The sequence below is a fragment of the Numenius arquata genome, chromosome 24 (genome assembly GCF_964106895.1).
Source record: "Numenius arquata chromosome 24, bNumArq3.hap1.1, whole genome shotgun sequence".
NCBI lineage: Eukaryota > Metazoa > Chordata > Aves > Charadriiformes > Scolopacidae > Numenius > Numenius arquata.
Window position 1 is genome coordinate 6,732,847 of NC_133599.1, and position 18,946 is coordinate 6,751,792.

General features: G+C 42.6%; 1 protein-coding gene across 1 annotated transcript in view; it reads right to left on the reverse strand.

Moving 5' to 3' along the window:
- Nucleotides 1–202: 202 nt before the first annotated feature.
- The window catches only part of IPO9 (importin 9), a 38,442-nt gene continuing 19,698 nt past the window's right edge, over nucleotides 203–18,946 (reverse strand). The window contains exons 9-24 of the mRNA XM_074163293.1: nucleotides 17,280–17,338; nucleotides 16,570–16,721; nucleotides 15,349–15,447; nucleotides 15,100–15,206; nucleotides 14,074–14,213; nucleotides 12,203–12,362; nucleotides 11,027–11,253; nucleotides 10,665–10,813; nucleotides 9,658–9,786; nucleotides 8,568–8,843; nucleotides 6,957–7,123; nucleotides 4,811–4,944; nucleotides 3,397–3,516; nucleotides 2,818–2,919; nucleotides 1,934–2,010; nucleotides 203–1,358 (exon numbers count right to left, since the gene is read on the reverse strand). Coding sequence (XP_074019394.1) covers nucleotides 1,248–1,358; nucleotides 1,934–2,010; nucleotides 2,818–2,919; nucleotides 3,397–3,516; nucleotides 4,811–4,944; nucleotides 6,957–7,123; nucleotides 8,568–8,843; nucleotides 9,658–9,786; nucleotides 10,665–10,813; nucleotides 11,027–11,253; nucleotides 12,203–12,362; nucleotides 14,074–14,213; nucleotides 15,100–15,206; nucleotides 15,349–15,447; nucleotides 16,570–16,721; nucleotides 17,280–17,338 — 2,209 coding nt within the window. The 3' untranslated portion in view covers nucleotides 203–1,247. The remainder of the gene's footprint in view (nucleotides 1,359–1,933; nucleotides 2,011–2,817; nucleotides 2,920–3,396; nucleotides 3,517–4,810; nucleotides 4,945–6,956; nucleotides 7,124–8,567; nucleotides 8,844–9,657; nucleotides 9,787–10,664; nucleotides 10,814–11,026; nucleotides 11,254–12,202; nucleotides 12,363–14,073; nucleotides 14,214–15,099; nucleotides 15,207–15,348; nucleotides 15,448–16,569; nucleotides 16,722–17,279; nucleotides 17,339–18,946) is intronic.

The following is an 18,946-nucleotide window of genomic DNA, read 5'->3' on the forward strand; positions in this document are numbered from 1 at the left end:
AAAGGAACAGCAAGTACCTTTCTTAAGAAAGGAAACTCTATAATGGGTGAGTCTTTTAAGCAGGAGAAGATGTGTCCGTTACAGGACTCCCTTTCTGTCCAGATGACTCCTGTGAAATACCCTAACATCCTCCAGGCAGCACATAGAGAAAGTTTCCTAAGGAGAAATATGTCTTTAAAAAGTGACTTCGGGAAACAAGTGCAAGTTCCTTTTAAATCTGTTTTATAAGAATGATACCAATGTACATTTTAATAGTTTTATTTTCATTTTCCCCAAGGGGGAACCAAAGGCAGAGAGGTGGTGTGAGATACATCGCGCTGTTCTTATGGGTAAATTGATTTGCAAATGTTATTTTACCACTCTATAAAAATACACACAGGAGTGCGAAGGAAGCAAAGTAGTTCAGAGTGGCTGTCATGGAACAAATACGTCAAATACAATCAGGTTTTTTCCCCTAAAAATTGTGGCTCCTTGTGTTCCATAAACCCGAAGTCTCTAGCAGCCACATGCCACAGGAACAGAAACTGAAGTGGTAGCTTCCTTCGAGCGTGTGCACACAAAAGCATTAGTAAAGAACTGCTCCCATGGGACCAGACGGCAGATGTGAGCGACAAAGCCCCATCCACAACAGGAAAGAGGATATGCATTCCATTTTATTGTCTCAGCTTCCCATCCAAACTCCTGGAAATGGTATGGTTCCATACCATTCAGGCATCTCTGATAAAAGAGTCTATAGTTCTATAAAAAGAAGTCACGCTGTAAGATCAAGATATTTACCCTGTATGTGTTATGTGAGCGCGAAGAGGAACAACCTTCCAATTTCTCAAGATACATCCACGCAATCTGTAAGTGACCCAATTCCTTTCTGTCCAACTGTGCTGTGGGAAACTCAGTTAAGTGCCTCTTCACAGGTAGAGACGGTTTGCTTTTAAAAATATTAAGGACACCTTTTTTTTTTTTTTTTTTTATCTTTAAGAACTTCCTGGAAAGTTACTGTGAAAAATGAAAGTGCTCCCATGGTGAGACCAATGTGCAAAGCTCTACAGACTTCTGTCCTTGCTGCTCTCTTAGTATTCCTTCCCTTCGCAAATTCATGTTAAGATGAGGCTCAATACATCGCAACAAGGCCATCACCCACCTGTAACAAGCAGGTAGATACTGGGAAATGTTTTATGTTTAATCATAAAACGTGGAATAAGCCAAAAAAATATTGTTCAGATATGATCGGGATGGTCTCTCGAGTGGGTTTATATACCAATGGCCTGTAACACTCGCTTCTCGTTCTCATTGAGGTGGTCTGAGAACATTGCATAGCAGGGCTGCTGCGCAAACTGGCAGAGGAAGTCAGTGAGATAGGCCTGAAAGGAAGAGAGAGAGACCCAGTCAGCATCACCTCACTGGAAATTCTCTGTCTTTCACGTAGCAAAAGATAAACATCAACATGCACCAAGACAGACACAGGGATTGCAGGGAAGAGAAGAGCGATGCAGAGGGAAGGTGGCAGTGGAGGGGAAGGGCTGAGAAATGGCTGCCAGGTGGCGGTAAAAAGCAGGAGCAAAGTACCAGACAGGGACTGAGACTGGATGGGAGCATCCCCCAGTGGAGCATGACATTCTGTCCCGTTCAGTCTCCAATCTACGGCTGACTTCAGCAAATGGCTGACAAGCTCATGGGTAGAAGTCTCATCTCCCTCTGTTCAAAAAGTTTCATTCATTCACATTTTCAAGTTATAGATACTGATCCAATAAGGAAAAATAGCTCCAGGCATTCTTGAGATACTCAGCACTTTCCAAAGTAACTTCAACGAACTGAGTACCTTCGGGACAACAATCAATAACTGGTGTTTACAGTTTTTTTAAAGTACAACATAGAAAAATTAAGTTTTTAAAGAATGATAGGAATCTCATTTAAAAAACTCATTCTAGAGCATCACCTGGAGATCTATTTGGTAAAGAGGGTCCTTTAATGCATCTGGATCATCCTCTTCATCATCTTCATAGTAATCCTCATCTGTCAGAGGCAAATCAGCAGGTTTTAACATGAAAAAGAGCAAAATATCTCAGGAAGTATTCTATGAGACTACTGTTGAAATCCAAGGATCCAAAAAGAAATAGTTTCAGCGCTGCTGGGTAAAAAAGCTGGCATCCAGAATATGCGCTCCTTAAGTTCAGCTGATCAGAAAACACAACAGCCAGAACAAGGAGGGTCATAGTGGGAGTCTCAAGGGACGCGCAGGCGAGACGAGCACACACGGGATACTGGGCAAGCAGGTTTGTTAGTTACGTGCTCTATTAGCTTATGCCTTAACCTTGTGTCAGGGCAACACATTTCCAATTCTGTGCTAATGTAAGGAGTCTCCCTTATTCTATTTGCCTGTAAGGTTCTCTCTTCTAAGACTATATGCAAACTGGAGAGCAGAGGAAAGGAGATATTAAAGGAGATATTATACCCACTCCATCTTTATGCAGCTATTATTTCTCAAGGTCACTCCATAAACAAGCTCATCCACTGCTACACTGTCATTCCAAGGTCATGACTACATCTTTAAGCATCAGTTTTCTCTTTAGAAGAAATACCTGCATGAACCTCACAGCAACATGAAGCCTACGCAGCATTTGAACTCTCAGGTGAAAAATGCAGTTATTTAACCATCGTGTTATTCAAAGACGTGTCTCCCTCTTACAGAAAAAAGTCCTTATTCAAAATCCCAGTGTGATACTTCCTTCCCTTGGCCTGCTGTCATGGAAAGAAAACTTTGACTAGGATGTCGTTTACCCTATTTTCACTTTCAGTATGGGCTTTCAAGCTGTTACTCACCATACTTGTTAGTGGAAAGAATATCTGATAAGAACTGTCCTGCTAAGCCTTCATCTTCATCCTCATCCTCTTCCTGATCCTCCCACATATCATTCGAATCATCTGTTTAGAAAAACAAAATTTCTATAAATAAATTAAAATCTAAGAGGTCCAGTCTGTCCATCGCTCTACAGGGGACTGTGTAGTTTTCAGGTGAACGTCCCTGCTTGAGCAGGTGCCTGAAGGGAAACCTGCAACTTTACCAGCCCTTCGGAATGAGCGACTCAGGAACTGGAGATAAGCAAAAAGCAGCTACAAGAACGGACGCCCCAAGTAGGGGAGGAAGAAGAGGCAAACCAGATACACCAAGAAAGGATAATTTTATTGGCATATGGTCAGATCTCATCTTCCGAACTGGCCCAAAATGATTTTCAGGTTTAAGAATGCATAGACTGACTTTAGTCTTTGGATCACTATTTAAGCCTTTGCAATTACAGATACACAATGCACTACTGTGAGTTTCGTATTACTAGAAATGCTTCTCAAGAGATAAAGTAGATTTAAGCCACACAAAGAGGAAAAGCAAACCCAGTATTTTACCTTGGCTCCAATCTGCAGTTGTCTGTCTAGATGCATTTGCTTCCATCGCATTAGAGAGTTCATTTATTATTAATTTTAAGATTTTTACTAACAAAGGAATGTTTGTCCAGCGTTCAGGATCTGTAAGAGAATACATACATCTATGTATTCATACTGCTTTTAATAAAAAGTTCTTTAAAATATGCCTTTTTTGTGGTGTTTTGATTTTAATTTTACCATACATTTAAAATGCCCACAGATGAGCAGAAAATTCCAGGTTGGGAGGAAAAAGAGACTGACAAAAACTCCCAAATGTTCCTTCCATATACCTTCACAGCCAGATTTCCAAAGATCTTAACTGCAATATCAAGTCTTGCATATTTTGAATGAAGAGAAAGCATATAAAATCTTCACAGCTCAATTAATTTGTGAGTCTACTCAATGAAAACAGTTACAGATGACTTCATTAAGCACTCTGCTCTAAAGCTCTTGTTGCACATCTAGCAGTGCTTTCACATAAACAAGCGGCACAGCTCTCCCACGCCTGGCTCTGCCTGTTCTGAGACACTGCAAGCTCCAACTTTCCCTCACCAGGGCTCTTGCAAGGCCCAATTATTCCACAGTGATAGCCAGTGGGTTTGTCCTTAATTGCAAAAGTAAAGATCCTATCAAATAAAGAAACTGGGAGCACTAGTTTTAACTCTTTAGCTGCTCAAATGCTAGCAATTACTGTTCCTCTATCCGACTGGACAATATCTGAGTCTGTTTGGTTTGTACTGGTTTTGAGGACAGCGGCTCCCAGTGTCTTCCCCTCTGGGGCTCAGTCCACAGAAAAAAAATCTGCCCAGTGCACTCTCTGATGTAGTATCTAAATCACTACACAGGAATCTCCAACCAAGGATTTTGGGTTCAGCCAATGAAAACTAAGACAAATCTTACGTAGGAGACAGGCCAAGCCTTCCTTAAAAGCGCTCTCTAACTTGTTGAAATCATTGCTGGGATTTGTGAAAGCCTGTCTCATCAAAAAAACACTTTTATTTTTAAATATTTTATTTTTAAAATCTCTGCATTCACTAAACACACCTTCCTCTCAGAGAAGCTACTAGGCATCGTGACATTACCAATCCTATCTCATTAGACGGAAAGGGATGGTGCAAAATAGCCGTGAAGAACTCCCTATCCCATAATCACCTCACTCACTTGTATTAAATCAGAGACATCAGGAGTCTTCCAAATCAGTCTTTGACAGAATTAAAGCAAATAATGGATACATTAAGTACATGATGTGTGGATTAGCTCTGAAAAACAACATGCACCTTCTGTAGGAAATCTCCCACAGCTTTGTGTGACCTGCAAGATCTATTTTACAGCCTTTCATAGCATCTACTAAGGGGAAAAAAAAAAACCTGTTAAAAAGAGCAAATTGATTACTTACTTTTGGCTGACTTTGATCGTGTCCGTATTCCCTCATCCATATTAAATATTTCTTCTCCCTTTACCCTAATGTCCTGAAGTCGCTTGTCATCTGTGTTGATGCCATACTGAAGAAGTTTACACAACGCTACCGAGCTGGGGAGCAGGGAACAGGAAAATTACAGATGAGAATGTCTCCAAACTGCCTGGCTTCCCCAGTGAACCTCTAATAAGGAGCATGTGTCCAGAGCAGACATTCAGATGCCCTTTTGTCCACACTTTTGCCAAGAACAAGCATTACAGAATTTTCCTATTTCTCCTGCTTTATGTCAGCACCCAAAGCTGGACTCATCTCCTGACCTGCACAACAAGCCAAAAACTGACACAGCTTTGGATTAAGCACCACCAAACGGTTTATATACATTGAAGGTTTTTCCAGTTCAGAAGGGCCACAAGGTTAAACAAACTCCTGAAGCATCACATGCAGATGAAGATGGAATTAAGAGGAAAGCAGTGACAAGAAAGTAGTAATTTGCCTGATCCACAGCCATGAACATCTCTTCTACTTTTCTCCAGTCTCAAAGCTCTTTTTCACGTCTGGTCCTTCACAGCTCAGCTACACTCAGACCTTGTAGCTTGCTCCCTTGGTATCTTTATGTGTTCTCTCCATCTCTGCTGCTCAGACTTCTATGCCACACTTTCAAACCTTCTCCAGTTCCAGGCTGTTTTCAAGCCATACTGAGGATGACTTTGACTCCAGGTTAAGGTCACCACTTTAGGCTTGGCACTCACAAACCTCTCTCCTGGCTTCACAAACCAAAGTTTCGGAGTTCCATGGAACTCCCTCTTTTTGTGCTTTCATTTCAAACCCTGTTTCTCTCCCACACCACAGCTCTCAGTTCTCATACTGCTGGTTTGGACCCCGATCTTACATGCTACCCCCGAGTTGCCCAAAGTTTTCCCATTGTTTCATCACACAAGTGAGCAAACAGCCACTTCTTCAACCTGTCACTCGCAGGGATGTGGACTGCGGCACATGGAAGGTGTCAGCAATCTTCACGTTACTTTTACTAACTCTAAACAAGACGGTGGTCTGAGCAGGCATTGCTTTTCTTCAGTGTGCATTTTCCAATGCACGCTGAGAATCACTGTAAATAACCAAATCCAAGTGTTTAATATAGTGTGGAGCCCTACCAAGTCATCTGTACACAAATCGCTGTGATCTTGGACAATATGGAGACAGCACCAACCAACAAAGTTTAACCTTATTCTCCCTGTCAGCGTCAGCCCCGGCTTTTCCCTGTGGCCCCTGTCTCAGGGGATCCTGCAGACAACCCTGCCCTGTCAAAATGGGGATAAACCACTGCTCTTAGGGATGAAACAGAACAAGTGTGACCAAAACTGGCATCAGATCCCCACATCAGACTGTCTCTTGTTCTCCATGATCATTCACAGACTTCCATTTTAAACATGCTTTTTCTTATTATTTATTTCACAGGCTGACCACCTTATAACGATAACACACCAACACATACTAAGAAGTGAGTTAACAGCTGGTGAGACCCCTAAGAGTGGTCCGTTAGGCTTCGTATTTCCAGAAAAATCAAAGGCAGCAGCTGCAGCAAAATTTAAATTGATACAGAGCATTTCATGCTTTGGAATATAGTACTCAGCCTCGACCAGAACACAAATGTGCTCCTACAGCAAAAGGGAGAGAAAACTGTTATTGACTTTTAAGAGATCAGTAAATCAACAAGAAATCACCAGATTCTCTTAGGAAACCCTCTACAATGCCCTGAAACTCTACAGGAATAAAGGCAATTTCATGTGTGGAAGCTATTCTCATCCCATTCACATAAGTTCAGTCTCAAAAGCACTCCCATCCTTGCAGGAGACACCCCTTTCCCCTGCGGCCCCCTGTTCCACAGCAGAGAGGCACCAGACAGCAAGAGGAGCACTTAGAGGAAGATCAGCGATTGCTCCAGTTCCCACGGCTCTCCTGAGCCAAACTGACAGTGCAGGGAAAAATGAATTCTGTCCAACGCTGGCACACAATAATCCCGGTCCGAACCGGCTCCCCCTTCCCTCACACCCAGTGCATTTAATTGCACTGGGACGATCAGTCAGCTAACGGTAATGCACGGATCCTGCTTATGAAAACATCCCACCTGACTTTGCCTTCATACTGCCCGTAGAACAAGTGCTGTCGGCTCATCCACTCGGCCATGACGAATTCCAGGGCAGGTTTGCCTGTCGGTCCGGGGAGACTACACAGGAACTCCAGGAGTGGTTCCAGTTGTGAGTGAACCAAGTGAGCAAACACCATAATCAAAGACTACCAGAGGAGAAAGGAAATGTTAGCTGTACATAATCTAATAGCTGAAAATGTTTTATCAAATATTCAAGTAACTGAGTTTTCTGCAAGAGTAGAGACTGTGCTTACCAACCCCAGGAGGAAGAGAAAGTACAACCCTCTGTGAGACACTCTGTGCTATACAAGCTACAGCCAACAGCACCAAAAAACCCCAGCAGGAATAAGTTTACTCATACCCATGCCCTAAACTAACAAACCATCCTGAAGTAAAGATTAAAAACCTATTTTAAAAAAAATCAGAGGTTGCAGTTGACTTTTGATTAGCAAAAATATCATATGGCAACACTCAAGACACTGAAACTGCCCAAGTCTGCTCGATGGACCAGACACCGTACACATGGTTCCACACACAGAGCTCTGAATCTGCGCCTCCCCAGCAGAAACGTGTCTCATTATCAAGCTAAAACCAGAAATTATTGGCCCAAAGTCAGGCCCAAAGTCTCTTCCCCTTTTGCCTCAGGGACTTCCCATCATCACCTCTACCACAGGAACACTCTTCTCCCACATCACCGCATCATCATTCAGGAGCACTTTTCTAATTCTGACTGCACTTTGAACACAAGTTTTCAGCAAAGAACTGCAAGTTTTAGAAAAGCTTTTTTTAGAAGATGCAGTTTTACAGCCTGAGTCTTAAAGATCAGGAGTAGAACTCGTACGCTGCATATGTCTAAATGTCATTCTCCAAGTCTGAGGGCATCCCCACAGGCTTCCTTGGGGAAAAGCTGCCCATCTCCAGAGGTCCAGCTTTCAGGCTAACGCAGGGAAGAGATTCAGCACTGTGAAGGGCTCATTTCTCTTCCCCTGGCTACAGGGGCTTCATGTGACTGCTTCAGATTTAAGCTTCCACATCTTTAAAATCCAAAAATAGGCAAAGTGAGAGCCATTGTGAACATTTAAGAATCAACAGTGTGGGATAAAATCATTCCACAGAAGTGTGCCACTAGAAGTAGTCAAGGCTAGAAAAGATGGTGATGCTCTTGTCTGGCCTCTCATCTGATGCAGGCCAACTATTCCTCCCAGCCACCAAAAGTTCACTTTGTCTCAACTCCCAGGCATTTATCCTCCAAATACAGGACAAAACCACTTAAAAACGTGCTGCCTTTGCCACAACATCCATACTTGGGCAACACTTGTCCCCTTCTAAAGGTTCACTGTTTGCAAGCACAAGGTCATAACGCATTCAAGATGTGTTAAAGCTTACCCGTAAGAACCTGGCTTACACTGGAACGCAGACAACCCTGCTCTATGAACAGAGCAGGCATTTTCCTGATTACTTCAAGAAGATATGTAGAATCTCCAATTGCAGTAGCCATAAATAATCAGGCATACAATCAAAAAAAAAAAAAGACAACAATTTCTTCTCCTGACACCTCTGCCTATTCTCCTGGGTGCCCAGCCTGCTCACCTGCATCACACTGAGTGTCTCCGCTTGTTGCATTTTGCTCAGGATAGCTCTCAGGATCTGGTCCAGATTCTCTCCCAGCTCGCTTCCCGCTTTCGAAATTAAAGTGGAGACCAGCCTGCCCACAAAGGCAGCGGTGAATTCTGAGGTCCTTGGATCTAGAAGCTGGCTCACCACCTGCATCACGTACCACAGTCCATTGTGGCCCTGCTCATCATGCCATTGTGCGATTTGCTCCAGTGCCACCGAGACGTACGCACGCAGACACTCGCCACCATTCTGAACAAGAAAATCATCATGTAAGAATTATCCTTTCTAGGTAAGAAAGCAGGGAGGTGTGGGAAGACATCTCCTGTCATCACCCCAAAAAGACCCTCAACCAACATGAAAACAATGGGCAAAGTAGTGGCATCTGTAAAAGATCCAAGCTCTCTAATGTGCAGTAAAATGAGTGTCTAAGTTTAAAAATAATTTCTACGCACTTCAGTTCATTATCAAGTACAAAACTCTTCACTGCCCAGGCAGCTCTCAAGAAGATTATCTATATTAATACAAGGACAACCTAAAGCAGCTGCAGTTTTGTGCCAGTCTTGTTACTCAGAGAAATTCCAAGAAGATTCTAACAAGTGGGAGATGAAGACAGTAAAGAAGTTTGCCCTCTCCTTCCCACCCAAATGAGTACAGGAGAAAAGTGCTAGAAGGGGGAGGTCTAGGAGGTCTTCTGCGCAGGACGTCTCTTGCTTCCCTGTGCCTGAAGACGGTCTCTGCCACTCTTAGGTGTGATGGAAGTTATTACGGGGGAAGAAAAGTCTTTTCGTTTGGGTTTTTTGGGTTTTTTTAATGTGCTCCAGAGCCCTAAAATAGAAAAAAAGTCAAGGCTGCTGCTTTACTCCGATTGTCCAAATTAAGGAATGATCAGTAAAAGTAATTGCAGGCCCTTGAACAGCAGTACTTTCATGATAAACTGAAGGTGGCAGAGACTCCTGGAGAGGTGCCTGGGCTCCCTTAAAGACTACGCTATGTCACCTGTCTTGCTTGGTCACCTCTCCTGGACCTGTGTAGCCCTGCCATCCTCACTGCTCCCCAGTGTTACCTGCATAGTGGCATTGTCATCTGTGTTCAAGCTGCACTGAGCCACGGCAGGGAATGCTTGGCAGATGAGGAGCTGGGACAGAGGAGGTTTTGTATTCCTCACAACTGTGGTCAAGATATCAATAGAAGTCTGAAAGGAACACAAAGAGAAGCACTGTTACAGCAGCAGCCAGAGAACACTAAGTCAGCACTACCCACCCAGCATCAAAGGCGTAAGCGGGAGGGATGTAAGCCAGCACTGCGATCACATCCCAATTTTACAGTCTAGAATATTTTTAAAATCAGAGGACCCTGGAGTCATGCACCCACAGCGTCATTGTACTTGACATGGACACTTGGTGTGTGCTGTAAGAGTTCCCAAGGCAGTTCAAACACTAAAAGCAGTGTAACCACTTAAACACGGCAAACAGTTTCATGGTACCCTGATGCTAATCGTTACAGCTGGAGAACTCTTCTAGCTGACTTGTTCCATTTTGTTTATATTGATTTAAATTTAATTACCCATGAATGATTGTTACAGTCAGACCAATCAATAGGCAGATTATAAGCATATTGATAAAGATGTTATTGGGTTTAATTCTGGTACAATCATTCTACATAATCAATGCTTAATCTTTCCTAAACTGGCTTTTTATAGAAAGGACAAACCTGTACAATTTACCTCCAGCAATTCATACATATGTGACATATAAATCAGAAAAAGCCTTAGAAAAAAGTGCAAGGAATAGTAACATACCCTGCTGGAAAACATTCCACCAAATGTCAAAGCACAATGACCAGGGATACACTGCAGAGACTGAAGAAGGCCAGAGGGGCAGTTCAAATTTAACTTTGGAAGCATCTCCCCCCACCTGCACTTTGCCTCCTCTCCACAAAGAAACTTCTACCAATGATTGAAATCATTGTTCCAAAGCAGTTTAAAAGCAACCTGGCTATTCCTTGCAGACCAGTCCTCCTACACCCCAGAGCACAGGGAATCTTCTCCAGCTGAGACCATGTAGCACTTACTGCACAAAGCCCTGCTGGGATCTTGTCCGCAGGGGCCTGCATGATGCTGACAAGAGTCGGTATGAGCCTCATCTGCATCGGACCCTGGCAGGCCTCGATCTGAGCGAGCTCCTTAAAGATATCTTGGGCAAGAGAAGCAACAACTGGATCTGGACAGAGAAAGCACCATTTACTAAAACATACTTACAAACACACCTCAGTTTTTGCTACCACTATTTTGAATAGGCAAAGGGGCAGGTCTCTCTTCTAGCTTTACCTTTGAATGAATCAGTATTCATTCAAATTATCATTTATTAAGTTTTCAGCAACAGGATTCAGTAGCAAAAACAACCATACTTTGAGAATGTAACTTGAACACGTACCATTGCTGTACTTCAGAAATATTGCAATCGTGAAGGGGCAGATTTTGTTCTCCACACTTGCTGTAAATGCTGGGTCCACCGTACAGACGATACAGAGCGTCTCCATCACGAGGTTCAGGACCTCCGAACTGAACTGAGTTGCCAAGTGGATCAGTCCATCCAGGATGCTCGGCAGGAAAGGCTGCAACACATGGGTGCTCTCAGAGATCTTCAGCTGGTCACAGTAGCTAGGCGAGAAATTTGTGATACAAAAATACACATCGAATGCATTAAAGTGATTTATACATTTAACACTAGATGAGATATAAGGGGTTATTTCACCCCACCTATTCTTTTTCCTGCAGTTCACTCCTCTAGAGCTTTTCCCCATCAGTCCACTACTATTCCTTGATCTTAGCTATACTTCCTCCTCACTCATCCCCACGGTTCCCAGGAGCAGAGTTGACCCAAGTGATGTTAAAAGCTTCCACTGTGTTCTAGCAAGAATTCTCTCTTAAGAACTGCCCAACGCTGGAGAAGATAAACCTTGAGGGGGAAAAAATAGTCTTGAGTCTCACTGCTTACAACGTCTTTAATCACCATGTTCTACAAGTGAGCGAGGGAAGAAAAATAACAATTGCAGGAATAGCTAAGTTTATTCACCACCATTTCAGTGCAAACACAAGACAAGGTGGTTTTGGGGAGTGGGGAAGGGTAGTTCTTTTGTGTGTGTTTGTTTTTAAACCAATGTTTAATTTTCACATTAGGGTCAATACAGCAGATCTTCCCCTTTTTCTTCTTGAAACTTCTTTACAAAAACACGATGCCAACACCACACCACATTCCTTACTGCAGTGATTTGCTCCACAAGCCCATATTAAGTCATTCAGCCACCTTTGTGACTGAAAAGGAGTAATCTTGGTTTCATTGTTATGCCGCCCATCGTGATCTAGTTCTGCTTCTCTTTGGGACTGTATCCATTATAACATTTTAGCCAACCTTGAATCTCAATTTCATATCCCTCATTAGTTATTCTGTTTTGAGCCTGCTTGCTTACACTTTTTAAGTTGACATCTATTTAATTCAAACCAAATTCTTCCACAGTCTACACAGAAATATTATCGATATTTTAACACACCAGTTTTTAAGTGTAATTTATACCACCTATCCCTTTGGAATATCTTAGGGTTTCCTTACCCCCAGATAGCTCTGACTGCAGAGATCCGGACAGAAGGAGGCTGGGTTTCGTGCAGACCACTGACAGTAGCCTGCAGGAACTGCTGGATGAGCTCAGGAGACATGGCCACTGTGAAACGGCTGGCAGCCCACAGAGCACGGCCCAGGAGAAAAGGAGACACTGAAGCAGAACAAAAAACCCCAAGGGTGCTAGAGTAAGTTTTATGCATTTGAAATTACAGCTGCTTCCATCCATTATCCAGAATTTTGTCATCCCAGTAGGAAAACAGTAAGATATGACACAGAAGACCAGCATGCAGGCATACAAAGAATTTTTATTGAGGGGCAGAATGCAGTTTATTTTCTTAGTTATTTCAAAAAATAATTTCTCATTTGTTTAAAGAGAAAAAAAAACAAAACTTTTTCCCCTCAAGCAGTTACACTTGAATTCTTTCATCAATACAGCAATACATGCTTTAGTGATCATGAAGGCTTTTTCAGTTAATTCCTGTTCACCCAACTCAATATTCTGTCCCCAACAGCAGCAAAGAGCAGAAGCTTCAGGGAAAGAATTAAAGAAACAGTGTGTATACACGGATCTTCTACAGCTTACTTTCCCAGTTTCTAGCCATCACCTTGTAATTACAGAACATAATGTTCAAGAGCACCAGAGAAACAGTGAATACTCATTATCTACTCACCTGTTTACACTTCTCAAGGTATGAGGTATCTTTATCACACTTAACCCTTCTGCCTTTTCAGGCAAAAGCTATCCTTATCTATTTAGGCTATCCTCAAACAGATAATGCTCTTTAGCTCTCAGCATCTTTACTGCCATTATTTATACTCCTGCAAGTATTAATTTTAAGATGAGGACATAAAAAACTCCATGCAAGACGTACAGCAAGAGAAAAGCTTTCTTTTCTAAACATTATAAAAAGCAGGATTCCTTCGCCTTCTTGCCATTACTGAGCATTAAACGGACGTCCCGTGAGAACTATCTATATAATGACTCCAGGAGCAATTTCTGGAGCACAACAGCTCATTTACAACCCAATACCACATATGCAAGTGTGGGTAAATATATGTAAATAGCTGAGAAATAGCTGAGGTTTTTTTTGGTTTGTTTGTTTTTACACGCATTACATGCTATGCACTTTGCACACTGGTTCTCCATTCAAAATTAACTCAAAAAAAGAAAAAAACTTCTTTGTAACAGCCTAAATAAATGCTGCTTTGATGAAAGCATCCAGCAATGTTTTTCTGCGCTGACACAACTTAATGGGGACTCATCAGTAATGCTCATATTGGCTTAAACTTCTCAAATTTTAATTATTTGCAAGAACTTTTGAGGTTTGACTTTCAACAACTCCTTTGACTCCCTTGCACACTGATGTAAGATAACACACAAAGCAGAAGCCTGCATAGTTCCCAGTAACAGATCCCGCTCAGCCAGGAGTATTACCTGAACTCGTGTGCTACAACCAGCATCAGCCTCAGTGTAAAGAAAATGGGATGGTCTGGGGCTGCAGGAATTCTGAAGCCTGTTAAACACTGCTGGTGTCTTTCCCAGAAACGGGTACCAGACAACAGAGCAACTCTTTTCCACCAAGTTCCCCAAGCAATTGTCCTTCCATCTCCAAGCCCTACAGGTTCAAGCATCCAGCCCACAGTGAGTTTCAACTGAGAGCAGAGGGTCCCACGTTTAAAGGACTTACATTAGACCTGGCAGCACGTGTGAACTCACGAGGTAAGATTATACCCTTTCACACGTACAATGTGCACAACTGCATTTCACAGCCCCACACGCATGTAGCAGCCTGACTGTTGTTCGGAAGAGATTTCCAAGGTCTGGCACTCAGCAGTAACTCTAATGACAAGGCCCAACGTACCTGAAAGGTTGAGGTCTGCAAGAACAACGTTTGTCAGGAAGCCGTGCATATCAAAATGGATTCTACCGTTCTTCACGCTGTCTGTGATAATAGACTTCACAGAGCCCAGGGCCAGCATGCATGCTTCATGTATTTTCCACCTGCAAAAGAATTCAGATGTCTTTTCCGAGGTTTTTCCACCACCATCACCTTAATAAATAAATAAAAATTCTGAAATGAAACCATTACAATTTTTCGGTATAACTATTTCCTTGAACCCAAAGCAGAGAATTTAAAAAGGCACTGAAAGAAATGAACATTTGCAGAACTCTGCAAGTTGGGGGCTTGGAAACTCCCCCAGCATAGCAGCATTCTCAATCACTTTCTAAAATACCTGTTAAATAACTGTTACTTCTTGTACTGATTTGTTCCCATAATAAAAAAAAGAAACGAAGAGTTTTCCATGAAGGCTTACGTCACCAGCTGTGCCCTGCCTGATTACTCTGTGTGCAGAAGCACTGTGATAACCAGTACACTGAAGGTTTAAGAATGTCTATTTTTGCATTAATGCATGTTAATTATGATAAAATAGGGTTACAGGCAAATACCACTTCTCCTTGGTTTTATTTGTGAAGAAAATAACCTACTTTAAAAATTACACAATTAAGGCAGACTGGGACTCAATGTCTGATTTCCCTGACATTCAGTTGCTTGTCTCTATACAGAGAGGCTACTTTGACACTAATATTCAAAATAAATGCAAACACTAAACTAATAAACTGTAAAACCAAGACAGAACAGTCATGGAACACAATTGGGTACTCTTGTAGTTGAACGTTCTCCTCCTATCCCCAAGTAACATTCAAAAATGCAACTTGGCTCAAGAGCTGCTGTACTTCCTTTTCCTCCTTATCAAATTTCATCCTTTTCCATCAGCAGTAATGTCACATGAAAAAAAAAAAAAAGTGATTTGATTGTGCTGTACGCAACATTGCAGAAGAGCTCGTCACTCATTCAGTGTCATCCCCCACTGCCCCGTCTCCTTACCAGTGCTCAGCGCCATTGTTTTTCGCCTGCTCAGCTTCTTGTAAATGTCTTGTAGCTGCCGCAGCCAGAGCAGTTGCACTCTCATTCTGGAAATCAGCAGCCACAGCCTGCGCAGGAGGAAATGGTAACGCTTATTTGTATAGACTTTTGGAAAGTGATCTTCTCTCCACATGCCATTCATGAAGCTAGGTTTATTATTTATTATTATTATTATTTTGGTTGCACCTTAATGTGGAACATGTTTCATACCAGCAACAGATCCTGTGCAGCAATCCTCACTGTATAGGAAAAAGTATCATCATCTTCATCCTCCACAAACTGTTGTGGATTTGCAGTCCAAACTTTTATCTGAAACAGAAGAGAGACAAGAAGGAGACAGTGTGAATGAAGAATTCAGAACACCAAGGGTAAAAGGGAGCTTTCCTATTTCCAGTAATGTCAGTTTTGCAAAACACAGATTTTTTTTTTTTTCTCTGCCATAAGAAGTTGCCATCTTCAACTGATTTTTCTTATATTCTATTGGAGAAACCTTTGAAAAGAAGCACCCCTCTGTTCTGAGCTCATCTTGCTCTTCTGCTCCTCATTTGAGATCAGAATTTGACAGAACTAACAACTGACCTGGAATCAATGCTACACAGTGTTATTTATAGATGAGAAATGGGAGAAGCAGATAAATCTTTAACAGAGTGCCTGTTTTTATGCATGCCTACCTAAACAAGAGAAAAAGATGACGTCTGTCAGGCTTGGGAGGCCAGGAGCCACGTAGAATTTCAGTACGAATTATTTCACACTACTAGCACCGTCCTTTCGCTATCACAGAACCCTGGCTACCCCTTTCAGCGTGATAATCCTCATATTCACAGCATTTCATGAAGGAATGAAGGAAGAAAGCTTGAGAGAGTTGGGGTTGTTCAGCCTGGAGAGGAGAAGGCTCTGGGGAGACCTTACTGCAGCCTTTCAATGTATAAAGGGGGCTGAAAAGAAAGATGGAGAGAAACTTTTTACCAGGCCCTGTTGTGACAGAACAAGGGGCAATGGTTTTAAACTGAAAGAAGGCAGATTTAGATTAGATGTATGGAAGAAATTCTTTACTATGAGGGTGGTGAGACACTGGAATATGTTGCCCAGAGAAGTTGTAGGTCCCCCATCATTGGAAGTGTTCAAGGTCAAACCGGACAAGGCTTTGAGCAACCTGATCTAGTGAAAGATGCCCCTGCCCACGGCAGGAGGGCTGGACTAGATGGTCTCTGAAGGTCCCTTCCAATCCAAACCGTTCTATGGTTCTGTGATTTGCTGTCCATGTTACACCATCCAGGAACCTTGGATGTTCCTGTGCACCCCTGGCACAACAAACTGACAGAACAGCCTACTCAATTGCAGCAGCTTCCATGAACTGAAACTCTTCCCAGGACATCAGCTGCTTTACATCTCTCATCTCATTTGCTTCCTACACAAGACAAACGTGCTCACCTGCTCCTCTGTGATCTGCATATAAAGGAGGATGTAATAGATCAGCTCTGGCAAAGCCTTCTTCACTGTGCTCTTAAATTTGTTGTTTTCCAACAAGGCATGAACAAATTCAAATATGCTGAACACTAGGTTTTCAAAGCCCAATACTTCACCTGAACAAAGAAGTGGGGGGGAGGAAAAAAAAGAATATGACCGAATATGCCGACATACAGGAAGGCAGAAGTGAAAACAAACCCCATGACTGAATATGCTAACACACAGAAAGGTATACATGGGTGTCAAATATAATTACAAACAGTTAGCTTGTCTGATGAGATAATGTTTGTTCTTACTCCTGGACTAGCAAGGGCAGCAGCAGCCCCTGGAGGATGTCTGACCTCATCACTTTGCTCTTTTCCCACCTCACCGCACACCCCTCATTAAAAGTGATCAAGCTCAACCTAAAACCTGTTCGGTTTTCTTTTGTCCTATTATTTTTGCCTCAAAATTGTTGAAAAACTCACTTAAGCCATTAGAAAAATTACGCAGCTTCATTGACCACAATTACATGTAACTTGCAAAGAACTGATGAACGCTGTTCTCACACCATAAATGTACCTTTAAGCATGTACTCCCGCAGTGTTTCAGTCACTGTTTTGACAACAATAATATTAGGCAAGTCCATTCCTCCTCAAAAGGGAAGACAAAAGTCCAGTTTAACAGGTTCTTACCATCAGAATCCACAGGGTCCTCCACCTCTTCTGTGTAATTTACTTCTGTTCTCACATAAGTGGACAGAGTTAAGTAAATACACAGGTTTCTAAAGAACTGCATCTATTTAGGAATTAATCTGTTCCTATCTTAAAATTCCTGATAACTAAGGAAGTTTTCTTTCTTAAAAAAAATCTTAGAGTTTACGCAGAGTCCTGCGTTTCAGAGAGAAGACAAGCCCCAGAGCTCCTGGTTTTGTCCACAGCCCACTTCCACATCACTTCAGTACCTCCTTCAGATATCCTGATTCACTTAAACCAAATCCTCCAACGTAACCCAAAACTTCACTTGTGTTAAAACTTTGCAAGAACAGAACTGGGGCCAGTCTTTTTTCAGTGGTGCCCAGTGACAGAACAAGAGGTAACGGGCACAAACTTGAACATAAGAAGTTCCATCTAAACATGAGGTGGAACTTCTTTCCTGTAAGGGTGGCGGGGCCCTGGAACAGGCTGCCCAGGGAGGTGGTGGAGTCTCCATCTCTAGAGACATTCAAAACCCACCTGGACACGGAATCACGGAATTATCAGAGTTGGAAGGGACCTCTAAAGATCATCTAGTCCAACTCCCATTCCTGTGCAACCTGCTCTGGCAGGGGGTTGGACTAGATGATCTCCAGAGGTCCCTTCCAATCCCATATCATTCTGTGAACCCTTTCCAGAGCCAATTCAACACTTCACCGCTGCCAAAGGGTGAGGAGCCACCCCATGACTCCACATGCCTCCTTATATCAGCTCTGCTCCTCCTCAGGCCTCTCCACTGCCTCAAACCCCAGGCAGTGGCAGAAAACCAACCTGGAGGTGGAGAAGAAGGAGGTTCTCTGGGGATGGTGAACTTAAAAGTTCAACAAATGCCACAGCAAACACAAGGGAAGGAAGGACAAGACTCTCCCCTTTTACAAACAAAAAACTGTTTTGTCAGCTCATCTGCGAGCAGGCGTCAGGCCAGGAGAGGGAGAAATACACCATCAAAAACTTAAACAGCTCCTTGTATTTTAACAGGTGTCTAAAAAAACTCCCCAAAAACAGCTGACCTTGAAACCAGACAGCCTCTACTTGCTCCAGGACTAAGGCTACGTGCATGGTCTCCCTGCCCATTTTCATTCTACAAGAGCCTATCACCAATATGCAGCAGGGTTCTGAAACACAAGACTATGCAAGCAGCCTTAATATAAAAATATCCAGATCTATGATCTCCAGGAAAACAGTCATTATTAAATTAGGGAGGAAAAGCTCAGTCAACCCTAACACAGTGTCCAATTCTGGTGTTCATACTAAAAATTCAGGAAAAGCTACAAGAAGGCTCAGTATTCTACAATTACTCTCTCATTGAGTGATTAGCTAAGGCTAAAAAAAGCAACTTTTGGATTAACAATATGGAAAGATTTGACTTATCAGTTTGCAAGTACTGGGAAAACTACTAACAGAATCCCTCTAACACGGCAGGTTGTGCAGCGAAGTGACGACTGTTATAAAATTCAAAAGGGAAATCAACTTCAGCAGCAAGTGTAAGCAGCCATTAGTACCGCTGTAGCAAGGGATGTTGTAGATTCTCCTTCACCTGAAGGCTTCACACCTACACCACAGATGCCCATGTACCGGTACACACTACTCCATGTACCGTGCTCTTC